Genomic DNA, 19,556 nt, shown 5'->3' with positions numbered 1-19,556 from the left:
AAGAAAGAGAATTAGGAGATTGATTTTTTTTTTAAATGCTCGCATCCATCTGTTTGGAGATCTGTCAGCTCATGTGATGGCAACAATTTCCATTGTTGAGTTCTGAGCGGACGCTTCTGATCCCGAGGCAGCAGGATGTTTGATGTTCCCAACTGAGAAACTTCCCTCCGGATTCCTGTCAGAGCTGTCTCTCACGTGGCCACGATTGCTGCTTTCATCTAGTCATGTTTTTGCTTTGCCTTGATCCCCCGTCTCTTTCTTCCTTCATCTCTTTCGGGTCGTCGTCATCCGGGCGTTAGCTTCTGTGAATGGCCTTTTTTGAGAGGATGCGGTGGGTTTGCCCTAAGCTGCTAGGAGCAGCTGCAGGATGGGCAAAAAAGTCACCAGTCACATATGTGTGTGTATGTGTGTGTATGTATATGTATATGTATATGCATATGTATATGTATATGTATCACACAGGTCAGTAAGTACTTCCAGTATAAATTGGTTGGAGAATGAAAAAGGGAGAAGTCAAATACTTACTTTTCCAAGCTTCCCTCCCTCCCTCCCTCCCTCCCTCTCTCCTCCCCTCCCCTCTCCTCCTTCTGCCCCTCTCTCATCTCCTTCAACCTTATGGTTATTCACATTTTTGAAATTATATTCAACACCCATGTAGATCTTTTTCTTCTTACCTTATCTACATTCATCGTCCATTTATCTGAACTGATCTTCAACGTATCTGAACTATCCTAGACTAGACAGTTACTACTTGATTCCAGGGTGCCCGGCCCATATCTGTAGCTTATAATGAAAGATTTGCATCTTGTAATGAACTCAATCAATTACTTGGAGATTGGGTGGAGTCAAGGGGCAGTTAAGGAAGCCCAAATCTTTTGTGTCGGGTGAGGATTTGATCAGCATTCTGGCTGTCATCTTGCTTTTGTTGATCCCTTCTGCCCTGACCCCAGCTTCTGGGGTTCCAGATCTGCATGTACTCAAGTCATCTCAGTTTCATTTTATGCACAGGGAACTTAGTGGTGCATTACTTACAACCTCCCTCCTCGCAGAGCGTAGCGTTGTTATTCCAATGGCAACATCTGCATTGAAAAAAAGCGATCAGAAAGTTACCTACTTCATCAAGCCTGGTTCGTCTCCGAATCCAGCTACAGCACCAGTTGGACCGAAAAAGTACGCCTTAATCAGTGCCAAATATAAAGGTGAGTTGGGTGCCATGGGAAAAGAAAAGCTGATGAAATAGAAGAGTGTTCCTAATGATCAGGAGACGAGAGACTTGATGTCTCCACAAATAGAGAATTGTCAGCCTGCAGCCATTGGACCCAATCTAGCCCACTGCTTTATTTGTGCATTCACCTCATCTGCCCAGCTCAGAATTATGGGATGAGACCACTAACAAACTAAGTACAGGAAAAGGAAAGGAGATATCATGTTTATTTTCTGGAAAGCATACCATACTATAGACTAATACAACTCTCATTGTGACTTCTAACTGGGAAGAACAGTGCATTATAGGGCAACAATTTTTTAATCAAGGTACCTCAAATGGGAAGCCACAATCTGGGACCCATGACTCCTGAGGGAATGAAATTTGGGGAAGTTGTGGCTGCTTCAGTGCTACTGGCTGCTGTTGCACTGCTGCTGTGATCTTTGTTTTTGACATTCTGTGACAGTTTCCCAGCCAGTCATGCAATCCCTCATTTCCTTCCCCATCTAGCGGCAGCCACTTATCTGCCTGCCAAGAAGGGAAGGGAAGGGCAGGGAAGATTTCCAATGTTCCCTGCCAGATTCTCACAAGGAAAGTCAATGGGGAAGCCAGCGGGAAGTTGGAAGTCACTCTTGCTCCCACTGGATTTTTGCTTGTCTTTGGTCATTCTGTTTATTTGTTTAGATAAGGAAATATCTCTGAAATGATGACCCAACAGGGCACAGTGTTGCCAAAATTGAGCTTGCAGGAAAAGTGAGATGTTCCCTAGAGAACTTGGATGATGCTCCCTAAAAAGAATGATCAGATCAATTCCTGTTGCTTTCTGCCAAGACTTTGAGTGTGACTACACTTGTCCTGTTGTGTTTCTAGGAAAGCGTTCTCTGGTTCTCTGGTTGTGAGTTCCATGATCAGCTGATGGTTTTGACTCCATTTTAGGTCCAGGACCTGGGAAGTATAACCGACAACCTTGTACTGGTATTAAGAATCACGACTGCACTAAGTATGCTGAGCCAGCTTTTACCATGCGGGTGAAGTCCAGCCCAAAATGTAAGCAGAGAAAAGGATTCTGGATCCTAAAGAAACTTACAAAGGATTCTTATTGATTCATGCTAATCATGAATGCATGTGTCCTAATCACCACACCAAGCAAACTTTGCCTGTATTGTGCACTTTGTATTCCTGAGATGTACTATGTTTTCAGGCCCAAAATGAACCGAACTCAGAAGATCTGTGACCAAAACGCCTTTGTTCTTTTTTTTTAAAAAAGTCTCCATTTGAATGGGAGTAATAGCCCAGGAAATAAACTACATTCTGTTATTCTCACCTTCATAGCAAAAATCAAAATAGGACTTTGGGGGCTTAAAAGACCCAGTCCAGAAGCAAACATACAGTGCCAAACCTTTCTGTCATATGTATTTCAAACAGAATCTTCAACTAATCCTGAATGAAATCAGATCAATGACGCAATTCACACATTCTAAGTGGCTCTTTTCAACGCTTTAGAGAAAATGAGGTCTTAAGGACATGGTGGAAGACTCCGTTGGGGCTTCTTCAGAAGGCATTCTCAGTGTAATGAGGTTATGATTGAAGTGGCCTTTATTCATAACCAAATCTTGCATGGCTGAAATCCTGGAGAAAGACCTCTGAGTTTATCTCAGTTAGTGGTCTCCAAACTTGGCAACATTAAGACTTGTGGACTTCAATTCCCAGAATCCCTCAGTTAGCAATTCTGGAAGTTGAAGTCCACAAGTCTTAAAGTTGCCAGGTTTGGAGTGATCTAAGTGAAGGATGATCAACCTGTGGCCCCTCTACCTGTTGAACTTTAGTTCTCACCAGCAATTCCTAGCTTGACTAATGCTAAGGGTTGACAGGAGCTGCAGTTCACAAACAATTGGAAGACTGATCAGAATAATCAGGGATCTGTGGGTGAGAGCAGTCCATATTGATTTAAACGGGATGTTCAGTTGGACTTGGCAACTGAGTAAGAAAGTGGTATAATATTGAAGCCCTGTGTTCCATATCTTTTGATGATTAGCAGTGGCTATTTTCCCAAAATCGTTTCGAAAATAAAGTCCTACTGAGAATTTATTACAGCAGACTTTCTAAAGGGCTGGGAAAATGCTCGATTCTCCTTGCTAGAAGTTGATAAAAAGATTGGATGGCCACCTGCTGGGAGTTGAGTGGACTGAGTGGTTTCCTTTCTTGAGCAGATGACTCATAAAGAGCCGTTTTGATTCATTCATTTCCCGAATCTGCAGTTTTAGGACGGTAGCCCAGCTAGAAGTTAATTGCCTCCTGAAAGACTGTGACCAGATTATTTGGAAAGCGGCCTTTCCTGCTTCCTCAAGCATTTTGGTAGCTAGATAAATGGATGGTCATTAGAACCACATGAAGTAATCCAGAAAGCCAGGTCTGGCTTCCTAAGACAATTCTTCTTTCCTTTGCAAGCAGTCATGGTGCTGGAGAGCCCTGGGCCTTGTTACTATGTGGATCCTAGTGTTTCCCGCTTAGGGATATGGAGGCCGGTATCATTCTTCATGCAACAGCGAGGAAAGAGCACAAGTAAGTTGCAAGTAGCAGATGCTTCCATTGATGGACCGGGTGAAGCTATGGGGGGAGAGAAAAAATCCTGAGAATGAAACAAACCTTTTCCCAGCCAATGTCAAAAGTGGCCAGTCTTCGAAATCATGGTTGCGATGAAAAGATACGTAACTTCTTGCTATGCTGTTCGTCAAGAGTTCTGAAAAAACTTGGGAACGCCAAGCTCAATCTTAGTCAAGATGGGGAATCCCCACATTCACTTCCTTTGGCCTCATTACTAGTTCCAACAACAGACCTAAGTGTTTTGTTTTTTTAAAAATCCCATTTATATCCCGCCCTTCTCCGAAGACTCAGGGCGGCTTACAATCTAAAGCACAAATCAATGTGCTTAGCAATAGCCTTCATTCTATGTATATGCCTGCTTATTAGGGCTTTCGCCCCCCCCCACCAAGCGGCATTATTACAAAGTCAGCTTAATTGCCCCCAACAATCTGGGTCCTCATTTTACCTACCTCGGAAGGATGGAAGGCTGAGTCAACCTTGAGCCTGGTGGGACTCGAACCTGCACTAGTTGCAGGCAGCTGGTGTTACTTAAGGAGGCATTAGCCCACTGCTCCACCAAGGCTCTCCTCTTTTACAGGAACTAGGATCGTTCTTTTAAATGGGATTGCAGGATTCCAGAATAACAGAGTTGGAAGGGACCTTGGAGGTCTTCGAATCCAACACACAGCTCAAGCAGAAGACCCCGTCTCATTTCAGAGCTTGCGCAGGGGGTTAGAAGACCTCCAAGGTCCCTTCCAGTTCTGTTATTCCCTTAGAGTCATTGCCAATAGTAATAATAATAATAATAATAATAATAATAATAATAATAATAATAATAATAATAATAATAATAATAATAATAATAATAATAATAATAATAATAATAATATTCTCCGGCTTCCTAGCTATAGAGACAACTCCCGCTCCGAACGAGTATCACGTGGAGAAGTTGCACCCCATTGATGAACCGAATGCTCCAGTGTATACCATAGGTGCTCGAACGCCCTATTGGCTGAATAACCCAACTCCAGCTCCCAACAAATATGCACTGCCTGGGACTGTGGGCACCAAGGTGCCCAATAAAAGGGCAGCTCCCTGCCTGTCGATCACTTCCATTGCTCCCGGACGAGATTATGTGGTGAGGAAAGGGCCTGGTCCAGCCGCCTACACTATTCCAGAGCCAGATGTTTACTTGCGACATCAGCCTTCCTATACAATGTCTCAAAGGTTCATTCCTTCCAGCAAGGAGCATACGCCGGGCCCGCTGGACTATAGCGCAGAACGGGTCACCCTCCACAAGCCCAGAGCCCCGTGCTTCAGTCTGGGCATTCGCCACTCCGAATATGCCCATGGCACGCCTACGGTTTGCCTTATCCAGGAATGAGCGTGGGCCACAAGTGGAAGACAAGAAGATCTTCAGCAAGGTTCAGATGCCGAAGGTCTCATCCCGGGAGAGCTTCGTGTGCTAGGTTCAAAGCAGCTGCTGGGCAGGGTGAGGTGAGAGTGTGTGTTAAGGAGTTGTGGATGATGGTTCTTTTGGAGCTGCGGGTCATTTTTCAGTCTATGGAAGCAAAGTTCTCCTTTGCAAAATCCTGTCCAAGTTTCTTCCTGTCTTCTTTCTCATCCTTCTGGAATCTAATGATAATATTTTTTTCAAGAAAGTGACTTTATCTATTGTTTTCCCTTCCCTGTGGATTTATGGTTGGAAAAGGTTTCTTAAGAGAAGCGAGACAAATTGTCCTTTTTCTGTGATTATTTAAAGTGCAATAAAATAATTTGTAGATAATAAGTTGGTAGCATGCCTTCTTTGGTGCAGAGGTTCTCCTGGGCCTTGGGTTCTGCTGTCCATTTCGGGGAAGGAATTTGATTATTTAATCTAGAGATTGAATTGAATTGTTTCATCTTAAGGTTCTGTCTAAATACATAAACATCAGTTGAGTAATAACAATAATAACTTGGGGCTATCTGCATGCCCAAAAGTTGAACTACAAGAAGATGCTGAACTACATTTCCCAGCATCCCACACCATTAGCCAAGTTGCCTTGGCCTCCTGGAAATTGTAGTTCAGAAAGTACACTCAACACCAAGGAATATACAATATGAAGTTTACTGTTTGGATTACAGACCTTGTCCAGAAGATGGCACCCTCGTCTTACGATTTTGGACTAAATCTGGACAGCTTCCACAATCTCTACCTTTTGTAGGTGATAGCAACCCAACATGGCAAGAAAACAAGGAGAGAGCAGAGCCTGCAGAAATAGCCCCCCACCCCCAAGGTAAAGGGATGGGCCAGTGTTTATTCTGTGATTGCCCAGAAATGCAAATCCTGAAAGAAAGGACAGCACAGTATCCCAAGCCAACCTTATTCTTTAGTTATTTATGTTCCATCCGATGTCACCCCATGGTTCATCAAATCCTCCATGGGTGGAATTCACATTGACCTTATCTGGGAACTAAGCTATCTTGATTTAATTCAGAATTGGGGTGGTTGGACTCACCAGTTGTGTCCCGAATCTTGTTCTGAAAAGTTCACCTGGTTCTGGCCCTTTTTAGGTGCCTCTCTTGGTATGACAATAATGCTGATCATAGAAATTAGACTTTGCATGTTTCCATTACTGAAATTTCTCATTGTCCTACACTTAGAGAAGAAGGTCGCCCTCGGACCTGCCAACTTGTTTTTCTTTCTGTTTTCTTCATATAAATCAGGGGTGTCAAACTCAATTTCATGGAGGGCCGCATCAGCATGGCGGTTGCCCTCAGGGGGCTGGGTGGGTGTGACCTGGGTGGGCGTGGCCTACTGGGTGGGCGTGGCTAGAGTGCATATGGCCTACTGGGTGGGCGTGGCCAGCTCTACATCGTTGGCATCAAGGGTGCCTATGGGGGCCTGGGCAGGAGTGGGACAGATCTGAGGGTCTCTGGCAGAAGGAGGGTCTCTGGGCCAGGGCCAAGGCAATGGGGGCCGTTCCCTCACTGTTTCCAGGATGGCTTCGCGGGCCACATGAAACCACTTTGCGGGCCGGATCCGGCCCCCCGGGCCTTGTGTTTGACATGTCTGATATAAATCAACATGGCTTGTCATGGAAGACTTCCTCCGAAGATATTTTTCTTCGGCCTTGAACTCTCCAACCCTTATGTTAATTCTCCAAGCTTCCAGCTGCTTTCCTTCTCATACCCAAGACTCTAGAAATACAAAGTCTCTACTCCATAAAGCATATTTTCAAGTCTGAGAGAAAAAGCTTTGCCGTGGGATACCTCACTCTTGCACATTCATGAGAATGCACTTGGAATATTCAAATCCTGCCTGCACACATTAGGGAAGGTGTTTGCAAGTACAAAAGACGCATTTAAGTGTGCCAGATAAAGTGTTACACTTAGGAAATAAACTCCGTAGATGTGTGTGCCTTTGGTGAACTTCGTTGGGTTCTTATTTACCATCATAGATCTTGATTGCAGAGCAACTGAACATCACAAATTGGGATTAGTTGCATAATATATGTACACATGCATACTCATATTTCTGTCTCCCTGTCTATCACCTATTTATCAATTTTAAATAATCTTATGGCCCAGAGAAAAATGAACAGAGAACTATGCATTATCAGATGGTGGAAAAGATGAATACAATGATGACCATGATGGTGAGGAAGGAGGAGGAGGAGGAGGAGGAGGAGGAGGAGAAGGAGAAAGAGAAAGAGAAAGAGAAGATCATGAAGGATCAATGGACTGCACATCCTTACTCTGTATAATGTACTGAACTTTGTGTCAAAAAACACTTTGGGGGAAAAATGACTGAATCTGTTCCTAAATGAAGTAATACTATAGAGAAACCTCCCACTAAATATACAGGCTAGATGTTGTTGGATCCTGTTCCTTTTGGAAAACTTTGCAGGTTTATGCTCAATAGTTATGCAACTGCATGAGGATGTCAGCCATGTTCCAAAGCCACAAATTGTTAGGAGGGGCCGTAATTTTCCTTGGATGTGGGTCTGCTGGATTTTGACCATCCAGTAAAGAAGGATGAAGAACAAGAAGAAGGAAGGGGAAGTGAGGAGTTTTTGGAAGTCGGTTGGAGTTAATTGGTCAAAATACAATGTGCCAACTCTCCACTCTTAACATGTTGATGTTGCTTCCTTCTAGTCCATGGTTAATGTTGACCTTGAGTTCTCTTTGGCCATTTTCTCACTAGTAACTGGCATGATGCAAGAATAGAGCCGGAAGGGGCCCTGGATGATTGTTCTCACACTTAGGAAATTTCTCCTTATTTCTCTCCTTGATTAGTTTCCATCCTTTGCTTCTTGTCCAGCTCTCAGGTGCTTTGGAGAATGGGTTGACGCCCCTCTTCTTTGTGGTTGAATTAGAAGACACTCTAGGGTGTGAATGAGGATCTTGCCTTACCTTCACTTCCATACCCATCACAACTTCCCCAAAGTCGGTTTTACAACTGCCGGGTTGCCATTAGACCACTTCTGGATAGGATTTTGGACTTACGGGCCATATATTAGCAAACATTCTCCTACACTGGTTTTCTCCTGCCATCCATGGAGTCAAGGAAAATCCCTTTCCTAAATCAGCTTCTCTAGAATTTCATCTGCTCTGCTATTCCCCCCCCCATAGATAAAACTAAGGATTTGCTTTAAAGCCCTGGGTTTTAAGGAAGGCTGTGCATGTATGGTACTTGGAGATTTGATTTGATTCAAAGGTGATTTTGGGACTGCATTGCTGTTCTGCTCCGATTCTCCAAATCAGAAAGTCAGTTTAAAGCGTCGGATTGAATTGGATTGAGCCGAGTGATGTGCACACTTCTGCCCTTGGACCGAAACAGCTTTTTTTTGGGGGGGGGGGAGGGGGAAAATCAATTCAGAATCCAAATGAAATCAACTTGATTTCATTTGAATGCCTAAGATGAACAGTCAATCAAATTGGATCATTTCGCTGAATCAAATCGATGATTTGAGCCGTGACTGGCTTGATTAACACTGCAGAATTTCACAATGCACACTATTGTAAAGCAGGGCCATTAAAGAGCTGGCTTCAGGAACTGCTGAAGGTTTAGAGATAGCACAATAAGAAAAAGCTGGGGGAGAAAGAGAAGAAGCACCAACTGTTGCTGCTACTGACCAGAGACTGTCTCAAGCTGAATCTTCCAATTGCAGTTGCTTGAGGAGACCCCAGGAGGAGAAGCAGGAAGATGGTGCCAGCCATTACGGAAGCCACCATGACAGCAATGGGGGTAGGCTGGTGCCCTGGGCTATACCAGTTCCTGCCCCTTATCCTGAAGGTGATTTTTTCAGGAGGCAACTGGACTTCCTTTGTTTTTCTTTGAAGACATTTCACTTCTCATCCAAGAAGCTTCTTCAGCTCTGACTGGATGGTGGGGAATGGAAGGATCTAGTCAGAGCTGAAGAAGCTTCTTGGATGAGAAGCAAAACATCTTCAAAGAAAAACAAGAAAGTCCAGTTGCCTCCTGAAAAGGCACCTTTGGGACAACCATGACCTGGACGATGGAGAATCTTCACAGACATCCTGCCCCTTACCCCAGGTCAGGATGGTGATCATCAGAAGTCCCTGAGCAGTTGAGTATTGGCCATGCAGTCTAGTTGAGCTGCTCCATCTCTAGCCAGATAGAAATCTTAGAAAGAATGTGACATCCTAGATTGAACTAGCTAGGTATCACCTCATCTGCTTGGCTGTCCCTCTTCCTCATCTGAAAGACCACGTGAGAGCTCCCTAAGGGGAATTCTCCTGGGCTTCAGCTGAAGCAGGAGAAGCCAAGGGGGTTGCAGCGTTCTAGAGAGAGGAATGCATACTGCAAATGTTGCCTTTGAAGAACATCGCTTCTTCTGAGAAGGAACTTGAGGATGGTCTTGCAAAACCAAGCAAACAAGATCTCATTAATCAGGTTTAACGCGGGGGGGGGGGAGGGAGGGGAGGGGGAAGAGTTAGATTGCAGAATCCTAGAAATTAGGTGAAATATATATTCCAGCTCTCATTAATTAGTGATGCTTTAAGGCAGAGGGATGGCAAGCTGTTTGATCTCACTTCACATGGACTTCCTAATGGATGGACTGAGGACTCACTGGCGGTAAGGCTGAAAAGTCTTAACTCTTCCTCCTCTGCCTTGGTTTGAAACCTCCCTTTTCCCTCTTAGGCTCCGGAAATTTCTTCAGCATGGCAGAATTTTTTGTCTCCTTGAGGGGGTGGGGAAGGGGGGAAGACATCAAAAGCCACTTCTGCTCCCTCAGACTGAATGAGAATAGGGTAAAAATAATGCAGTGAGAAAGATTCGGAGCGGCAGTTGATCTAGTAGTAATTAGAAGGCCTCTTGCTGTGGTGTTGGGACTTTGGTGCTTGTTATGACACACTTGTTGTCAGCCTTTGCTTAATTGCCAACATCGTCTGATACCAAACAGGCCTGTACAAACTGGGCCTCAAATATCTACACATCTGGATCTGCGGGAAAGCTGTCCCTGCCAAAGCTGTAGGAAGCGGCAGGGAAAAGAAGAGAAATATGGTTAAATTATCAGCAGTTAAAACCTAGACTTTAAAAATGAATCACACTGATAAATAGGGTTATCGTTTGGGGACGGAAAACTGGTTGCTGCTCCTGGACTATCCAGAATTTGATTTTTTGTCTCACGGAGACATTTTTTTTTAAATCCAGAGGATGTGGCTACCAAGTCTGTTATCTTCTGCAGATGATCCTCCCTTGGGCTATGACCATCCCTGTGAAAGAGCACCACGCCGGCCACCAAGTATGGTTGGTGTGATTCTGAGTCTGTGTTAAACCAGGTTTCCCACAATGTGTAGCTCAATATATCCGGATGCCAGGATTGGACAGCTGGGTTCAATGAATGCATCTGTGTTGGATTAGTTGAATAATTGGTGTCCGTCCAGCAGGATTCTTCTAATGCAGTGTTTCTCAACTTTAAGATGGATGCACTTCAACTCCCAGAAATCTCAGTCTCTTCCCTTTCCCCTTCCTTCCTTCCTTCCTTCCTTCCTTCCTTCCTTCCTTCCTTCCTTCCTTCCTTCCTTCCTTCCTTCCTTCCTTCCTTCCTCCTCCTCCTCCTCCCCCCTCTTCCCTTCCCAACCTTCATTCATCACACACCGCCCCTTGGCAACTGTGAAGCTGAAAACCTTGTAAGAACCCAGAAACCCTCCTCATTTTTCAAAGCTCTTTAACTATTTTAGGCACCAGACAAGCCAAGCCAAAACAGTGGATAAGACTACCAGCTAGAATTCATCATCTGAAATATGACTATTTATCTGCATCTTTCAGCGCAGAGGACTAGCCAATTATCTGGTGGCTGGCTGTGTGTGTATGTGACGGTGTGCATGCGACTGTGTGCACGTGGAAGACAGAAGGAGAAGCAGAAATATTCAGATTACCATCTCCGTTTCCACCTTCTTCAATGGCACATCTTTAAACAACTTTTGAGTTTTAATTGAAAGTAGAAAACTAAGATTTGTGAAAATCTCAAGAAAATATCCCCTCATCCCTCCCACTCCCTATCTCTCCCTCCCCCCCCCCGCCCAATTCTCCACATCATTGTTTTCTTCTCAGTCCTGTTCAAGCTTCATTGGTGAGTTTTCCCTCTTCCCAGAGGGAACCCATCTGTCTTCCAACAGATTAGAAAGTTGTCACTCTGTTGACAGAGCTATTCATCATGGCGGTGGGGGAAATTAGTTGGACTGGGGAGAGGTCCAGCCTTGGAGGGTGGGTGATGGGCTCCAGGCCTCATCTGAATCGCTTCTTGGGAAAGGTTGCAGAAAGGCAGCTTACGGTCTGCATGCTCAATTTCTCTGCTGGACCAATTTGAGGGTTTGTGGTTAGAAAGTTCACCCCATTTTACTCCAACTCTGCTTTGAGGAGAAACTTGGCTCGGGGGTGACTAAGATGTTAGGAAAATCCACTTGACTGATGCAGCATATTTCTAGTTATTTCTTTTTAATAGGCACCAATGGAAATGTTCTCAATTTAAAAGTTGCTGAGACTCTAGAAAGAGTGCAGAGATGAGCATGATTAGGGGACTGGATGCTAAAACATACGAAGAACAGTTGCTGGAATGGGCTGTGTTTAGCTTAATGAAAAGAAGGATTAGGGGGGACATGATAACAGTCTTCTGATATTTGAGGGGCTGCCACAAAGAAGAGGGGGTCAAGTTATTCTCCAAAGCACCAGAAGGCAGGTCAAGAAGCAATGGATGGAAGCTAATCAAAGAGAGCTGAATAAGTTTCTTAAGTCACATATTTTGCTATGGAGCTTCCTCCAATGTATTGGGTGCAACTAACTTGATAATTCATCTGTTACTTTAATCTGAGTTTGTCTCGCTGATTCATTACAGAGTATCGGCACAATCAAAAGTGAAACCAAATCTGAATTTCCCACTAAAAATTACCCAGTTACAAAGTATAATATCCCACCCACAAAACTATGCCATCAACTATGTCCCCCATATATATTTATTTGGCGGGCTTTTTTATATGACGCCCAGTCCCTGATCGTGGGAGCAGTAGATGACCTTGGTTCCCACGGGAAAGAAGATTATTTTGATTAGTGAAGCACCTGGGCAAGCCCCCTCCCTCCATTCTATCTGGCAACCTAGAATGAGGAGAAAGATGGCTGCAGCCAGGTTCATTGTAGAGTTGGCAAATGGACTGGTTCTTCTGGACCTAGTGGTGTCCTTTCTCTTCCTCTTCTTCCATGAAAACAAAGCCCTATGGATGCCAGACCCCCTTAGATGGGAAGACTGGCAACATATAGGATGGAAGCAGTCCAGCAAACAGCAGGACTCGGACTGCCCTTGTTGTGCCACTGATAATAAGTATAATATTAAAAGTGTCACTCAGGCTGGCAGCTTCCTCACCCCAGAGATCTCCCAAAGTCATGCTTGTCCTCCCCTCTCCAGAAGAGTCTGCGCCATCTCAGCTCTGCTGGATCCAGCGGAGTCTTTGGGGAGACCCGTCAGCTGGCAGTAGATGGAAATAAAGCTATTTCCAGAGTGCAGTGACAGCCAAGAAAATCTTGTTGCCAGAACTTTTTATCATGGCTGTGTCATTGTCATTAGTCCACTGCCCACTGGGGAGGAAGCCACCAGGGTCTACTCCAGGCAGGAACAGGGAAAACAACATCTCTTCTTGCCACACAAGTTCTCTTGGACTCTGGAAGGTCCCCTCTTGGGATATGGAAGGCCTGTCTGGCCTCAGCATTTCTGTACTGTTTTGTTTCCCATGATGCTTTAGAGCTTTTGCATGACTGGGGCAAGAGGGGAAGGACTGACCCAGCAACTAGAATTTCTCTGAAGGTAGGAGAAGAACCACTATGCAAAGCGAAAGTAGGAGGAGAATCACCATTCAGAGTGAAAGTAGGAGGAGAAACCACCATCCAGAGGAGGAGATACCACCATCCAAAGTGAAAGTAGGAAGAGAAACCACCATCCAGAGTGAAAGTAGGCGAAGAACTATCATGCAAAGTGAAAGTAAGAGAACCACAATGCAAAGTGAAAGTAGGAGGAGAAACCATCATGCAAAGTGAACCAGCATCAATGAAGCTATCCATGGAGGCCCAGAGCTGAGGCCACTTGGATTCAAATGAGATGACAGGACACCTGAAAATATGGGAAAAAATTAAGCCAACCCAATCTGGCTTTAGATATTCCTTTGCTGACATCTGGCTACCATCAAGACTTTTCCAACTCCCTTAACATCTGGAGAGAAGAAGATTGTGTCTAGAAACATTGGCCGAAGGTGATGCTTGAGGAGCATGAAGGCTACATGGAGTAATGTGGGTTTCCTCGTGATGTGCTTACTACTCTAATGGAAAGCTTATCACTTGCACGCCGTTGCCAAAAATAGAGGAAATGCATTAACCTAAAAAAGAAGTGATAGTCTCGGCATAAAACAGGCCTATATTAATTTATACCTTTCACACGAACTTAGAAGTCTTGACAATATGTGTTCCCTTCTTGGATTTTCTTGGGACTTTACAAAATTCACAATATCTGACGGCCATATTCTTGCTTCCTGTTCAATTGCCCTGCTAAATACTAATTCTGAGGACTCTTTTCTGTTGCTGTGTTTTCCTGGAGATTGTTCCGAATGTATAATGGAGAAACAAAGGATCCTGTAATCATGCTAATAATAATAATAATAATTAGCAATTAGGAACAGGAATCAAGGAACAGCTTCTGATCAGCTTGTTCATGACAATGGAGGTCCAGATGCAAGGATGCTTTCTAAGGAAACTTAATTATGGGTTCGTCTCCCTCTTGCTCTTCTTTTACAAGAAGGCAACGACAAAAGATTGTAGATTCTAAGAGTCTGGAAGGGGCTGGCACAGAATTACTGCTGATGCTTGCTAGAGCCAGTCAGCCACGCAGTCTTTTTAAAAACCGAACTGCATCTTCTCTCTGGTGAAAGGCAGAAAGAAGTGAATAAGGAAGAGGGGGAAAAAAATAGCGAATCCCAGAAAAAAGTGACAGCTTCAAACCTTTCCATTTCTAAATGCTTTGAACCATTTCTATAGCAACAAAGTCACATTCTAATCACCCGTACCCCAAATTAAAGTTTCATTGCTTTCGGTTTCAAGGGAAAAATCCAGGGGTGGTTCCCAAAACGAAAGCTAAAGTAAACTAATTCTTCTCCTTCATTCGAAAGGTCAGTTTTGCCGGCTCCACCATCCCTCCATCACTTTCACCATCCCTTCTTCCGTTGTGTCGTTCCCCCCCCCCCATCCCCGCATCTTTGGATCTCCTGCAATAGAATGCAAAGCAGACAGGAGAGAAAGCATGAAGCTCAGGCTGAAAATGGCAATTTTAGGGTGCTGGCATATTTATTCATGAGGCCGTCTCCACTCAAGAGCAACAGCGGCTGGAATGTTCTCCGTGGCCCCCTGCTCTGACATCTGTAGATGATTAGAATCGTGTCTTCAGAAGTTGACCTGCTTCTGGGTTTTGTGCCTGTGGCAATTTTTTTTTCAAGTGGCCAGCTTCATTTGGACTTTGAGAATTGCACTTAGGTCACTGCAGATCTTTCAGGGTTTGTACTTCTGCCAATCCTGGCTAAAAATAAAAGCATCAAAAAGGCATCCAATTTGAAGAATTTGAATTCAAGGATGCGATGCATATAAAAGTGGACGTTTTAATGACGGGGCTAGACTGGCAGATTTGCAAGAGGGAGTTTTAACGGGGAAAAAATGCAAACCAAATAAAAAAGGGCTCAGAGATGAGCGAAACGTGTCCTGGATTGGAAACAAAATGATCTAGCCATTCCTACTGAGGTTTATCTAGTCTCGTCAACAGGAGTGAACTAAATGCAATAATAATAGCAATTGTCACTATGAAAGACACCCCAAAAAGTCTGGATAGTGGATGTGGCAGTACTTTGAGACAGGAGAAGAGAAGAGAAAGAACTGGGGGGGGGGAATTCTAAAATATGAAGATCTGCAAATGAAACAAATATACAAATAAAATAAAATAAAATAAAAGTGAAACAACTGTGACAAAAGAAAGAAAGGGAAAAAATAATATCAATAGTAATAGGGGCCTGGATACAATTCCAAAACATCTGGAGCACCATTCAAACATCATCGGCATTGACAAAATTCCACCATCAATTGCAAAAGGCAGCTCGACTCAGAACAGCTGACATCCTAGGATGAGACCTTTGAATAACAACTTCTGCCTATCCCAGGTGCTGGGAAGGGTTCAATGGATGGACCAAAAATGCCAAATGCAGTCTAAACATCTGGCTGGTTGTGTGATCAACCATAAGAATAATTAATAAAACCCTTTTCCCCATCTAACAAGATAGATTTTCATGGAATCCGCAAATTCAGAACAAGGATCGTTTAGGGCACAAGTTTTAAATTCAGATTCTGGATAAGAGAAGTGAGGAACCCAGGGGGAAATCCTGCCTCTTATTTTTGCTGCAACTTGAGGTCTCCCCAACCTGTGTTTTTGCAGTCACCTTGAGGACCAGAAAGTTAATTTCTCCCACCATGCGATTCTCAGAGCAATCCTCTTGCTTTTTCCATTTTTGCTTGCGCTTACCGGACTGAAGCACAAATTTGCAAGCGTCATGCGCAAACAAACACACCTGGTGGCCCTCAGCGCTCTACCTTTGCAGCAAAGCACCTCTGGCTGGGAATGGGAGTTGGACCGGTTTGTCTTGGTGGAATAAAAGCAGAAACAGCCTAATTGAAAACATGAAAAGTGAGCTCGCTAAGGCAGAACAAACAAATATCACTTAAATGATTTCTTTCAGGCACTTGACAACGGGAAGAGAGGTGGCAAGTGTTTGTAAGAGCTGTCAGATGCCCGTCCTTTCGTCTCACCTCGAGAGCTTGTTGAAGCATGCCAAGGTGATGCTTTGGCCATTGATGCCACCTTCCGCTGTTGACAGACAGACTCCTTTTCAGCCATCCTTCCAAAAGCTGAAAAGGGGATGCTAAGAGCAGGTTTCTTCTGCTGTTGCATCAATCCAGAATCAGGGGAACGGGTGAGCTACTTTACTCCTGATACTTACTCTGGACAAAAAGCACGTACGAATGAAAGCAAATATTTGTGGCCCAGGTTAATGTTGCAGGATCCAATCTGAGTCAGTCACTGGGACCAAAACTTTATTCTTCTAAGCTGGAGCCCATCTTCAGGGAACTTCGGTCTCTCCAGAATATCTGAATATCTCCAGAATATATTCTGGAAAGCGAGAGAGAAAGTAACTGAGGATGGGCTTCAGCGTGAACCCAAAAGCTTGGAAGAATAAACCGTTTGTCCCAGCGGTGGACTCAGATGGGATCCCGCAAAAAATCAGGAGAATCTAATTTTTGCAACGCCCAAAGGGAAGTCCTTAGCCTATGAAGGCCAGATAATCCCAGGACTGTAGCCAGCCTTGAAATTCTGCAACAAATGAAGTAGAGAGGGGTACTTTGGGGTGGGCTCTTAAAGACAATGTATTGCTCCCCTGCCACAAAAGCCTAAAATGGGGCAAAAGGGGAAAATGGTCAGGAATCTCCTTTCTTGGTCTGCCTTCTATTTGCCCTCGAAAAGAAGATGCAATATTGAAAGTGCTGCATAAACAGCGACAGTGGGTATTTTTTGTAAGAGATTACATCGGGGCAATATGCATTCATTAAGGGAAACTTACACTTTGCAAAATAATTTGCAACCTGATTTGCATTTGCAAGGCACTAAACTTCCTAAGAGTGAAAACAATTAACCGGTGGAACGGCTTGCCACCAGAAGCTGTGGGTGCTCCATCCCTGGAGGTTTTCAACAAGAGATTGGACAGCCGCTTGTCTGAAATGGTACATAGAGTCTCCTGCTTGAGCAGGGGGTTGGACTAGAAGACCTCCAAGGTCCCTTCCAGCTCTATTCTATTCTATAAACAGAAGACAATTACGGACGAATTCACTTTTGTGAGAATCACATGTGTGCATCAGCCAGGGTTTTCAGATTCAAAAGTTAAGACATCTTCCAAAGTTTATTTTAAAAACTAGAGAAAATAAACTGATGCTGCAGGGCTCCTGCTTGGGGGTTTCCAGAGCAGGAAAATTACATTCTTTGAAAGATTTATTGCTGATTTTTTTGTTGGTGTCTACGCCTCCCCCCCCCACCCAGGCCCCATAATAACATACAACTAAAAAGGAATGCGTGACCTTTCAGACAAAGTACAAAGGAATAAAATGTCAGTGCATTGTAAAGATGGATCCCACAGAGATGCTACAATAGCTGCAGAGAGAGGCGATGGATGGGACACTTCAGGAATGAAAAGTCTCTCCTGAGCTGCCTATAATTCTGCCTTCGGTGGTGAAACTCCTTTTTCTAACAAAAACCTAACCAAGTACCGCCACAACAAAATGGGACCGGTGTAAAAAATAGGTACAGGCTGCCATCTTCGCTGTTTGGACCATCCTGTTTGGCTGTATCTCCCAAACGTGAGCATTTCCAGCTAGGTGGACTTCAAATCCCAGAATTCCACCACCCATGTGATCCTCAATGAGTATTCTGGGAGTTGAAGTCCCCACACCTGGAAATTGCCAAGGATGAGAAACCTTGTCCTACCTGTGGATACCCCTGCTCTCATAATTCCAGTGACCGTGTGGCCTCACACCTTGTTCTTTTCAGTTGTGGAAAGTGTGAATGGTGATGTGCTTCGTTTCGGGGGGAATTGCTTTACAGACCTGGAAATGAAGAATCTCTACCTGGGTTGCAAATCAGGAAAACACATACTCCTCGGTAGAGTATTCGAGTGACGGAAGCTTACCTGGTTAAGTCTTTCCAAGATCAATAGGATTGATTGATTCTCTTGGAAGCCCATGGTTTCCAAACGCCTCCCTTTCGTACGCAGGAAGGCTCCAGAGATTCAGAGAAGCTGTTAAAGCCACTTAGGGCAGCGTTTCCCAGCTGCTAAATATAAGCAGCAGTTCATTTTACTGATTTGTTTTGCACAGCCCGAAAAGTCTTACGAGAACTTTGCTGAAACAGACCAGTGATTCAGCTGATCAGTACCAGCTTCCCACTGATGGAATTTCCTTCTTGTCTAGCTAATGTTTGCCTTTTGCTTTCAGCCTCCTTTCCCTCTTGTCTCATTTTTTTTTGGGGGGGGGGCCTCCTCTACAGCTGCTGTATCCTTCGCCACAGCCTTCTCCAACTTCTATTAAGTTGCAAAAAACACTTTGAAGTCCTGACTTAAAAAAAAAAAGAAGCCTTTGGGAACCAGATGGATGGTTGAGATGGAGATAAAATGAAAATAGTTAAATATATATTTTCTGTTCTTTTTTTTTAACTGTACTATTTTTACCTCTATCGCTTTATACAGGACTGTAAGTTGCTTAGAATCTTTCAAAGGGAGCCATGTAAAAACCTGAGCAAAATCAACATTAACAATAAAATAAAATCAAAATCTGGAGCTGTGTTGCCTTGAAATCATATGAGATCACCTGAAGTATTAATACCACTTTATGAAGCCTTAGAAAGGCCACACTTAGAATATTGCATGCAGTTTTGATTGCTGCGATATAAAAAAAGATGTAGAAATTCTAGAAAGAGTGAGGAAAAGATGATTAGGGGGCTGGATGCTAAAACCTATAAAGAACGGTTGCAGGAATTGGGTTTGTCTAGTCTAGTGAAAAGTAGGACAAGGGAGGACATGATAGCAGTGTTCAAATATTTGCAGGGCTGCCACAAAGAAGAGGGGGTCAACCTATTCTCCAAAGCACCAGAAGGCAGAAGCAACGGATGGAAACTAATCAAGGAGAGAAGCAACCTGGAATTAAGGAGAAATTTCCTAACAGTGAGAACAATCAACCAGTGGAACGGCTTGTCTTCAGAAGTTGTGGGTGCTCCATCACTGGAGGTTTTCAAGAAGAGACTGGACAACCATTTATCCAGAAAGGTAAAGGAACTCCTGCTTGAGCAGAGGGTTGGACTAGAAGACCTCCAAGGTCCCTTCCAACTCTAATATTCGGTTCTGTTCTGTTCTGTCCTGAAATTCTGGAATTGCAGAAGACATTCATCTGGAATTGGAAGGCCATATTTATTTATTTATTTATTTTAATTCCATTTATATCCCGCCCTTCTCCAAAGACTCAGGGCGGCTTACAAGCTTAGCAGTAGCCTTCATTCTATGTATATGCCTGCTTATTAGGGCTTTCACACACACACCCCCAAGCGGCATTATTACAAAGTCAGCTTATTGCCCCCAACAATCTGGGTCCTCATTTTACCTACCTGGGAAGGACGGAAGGCTGAGTCAACCTTGAGCCTGGTGG

General features: G+C 44.0%; 1 protein-coding gene across 1 annotated transcript; it reads left to right on the top strand.

The window, feature by feature from the left end:
* Positions 1-1,069: 1,069 nt before the first annotated feature.
* Positions 1,070-5,171, top strand: CIMAP1C (ciliary microtubule associated protein 1C; the record flags this gene model as incomplete). Its single annotated transcript, XM_081336997.1, has 4 exons — positions 1,070-1,199; positions 2,141-2,251; positions 3,653-3,766; positions 4,693-5,171. The coding sequence occupies 4 exons, from the start codon at positions 1,070-1,072 to the stop codon at positions 5,169-5,171; spliced, it is 834 nt and encodes a 277-aa protein (XP_081193123.1).
* Positions 5,172-19,556: the final 14,385 nt, after the last annotated feature.

This window comes from Vipera berus (genome assembly GCF_964194415.1).
Source record: "Vipera berus genome assembly, chromosome: 12".
Lineage (NCBI taxonomy): Eukaryota > Metazoa > Chordata > Lepidosauria > Squamata > Viperidae > Vipera > Vipera berus.
This window is presented reverse-complemented; position numbering and strand designations above follow the sequence as displayed.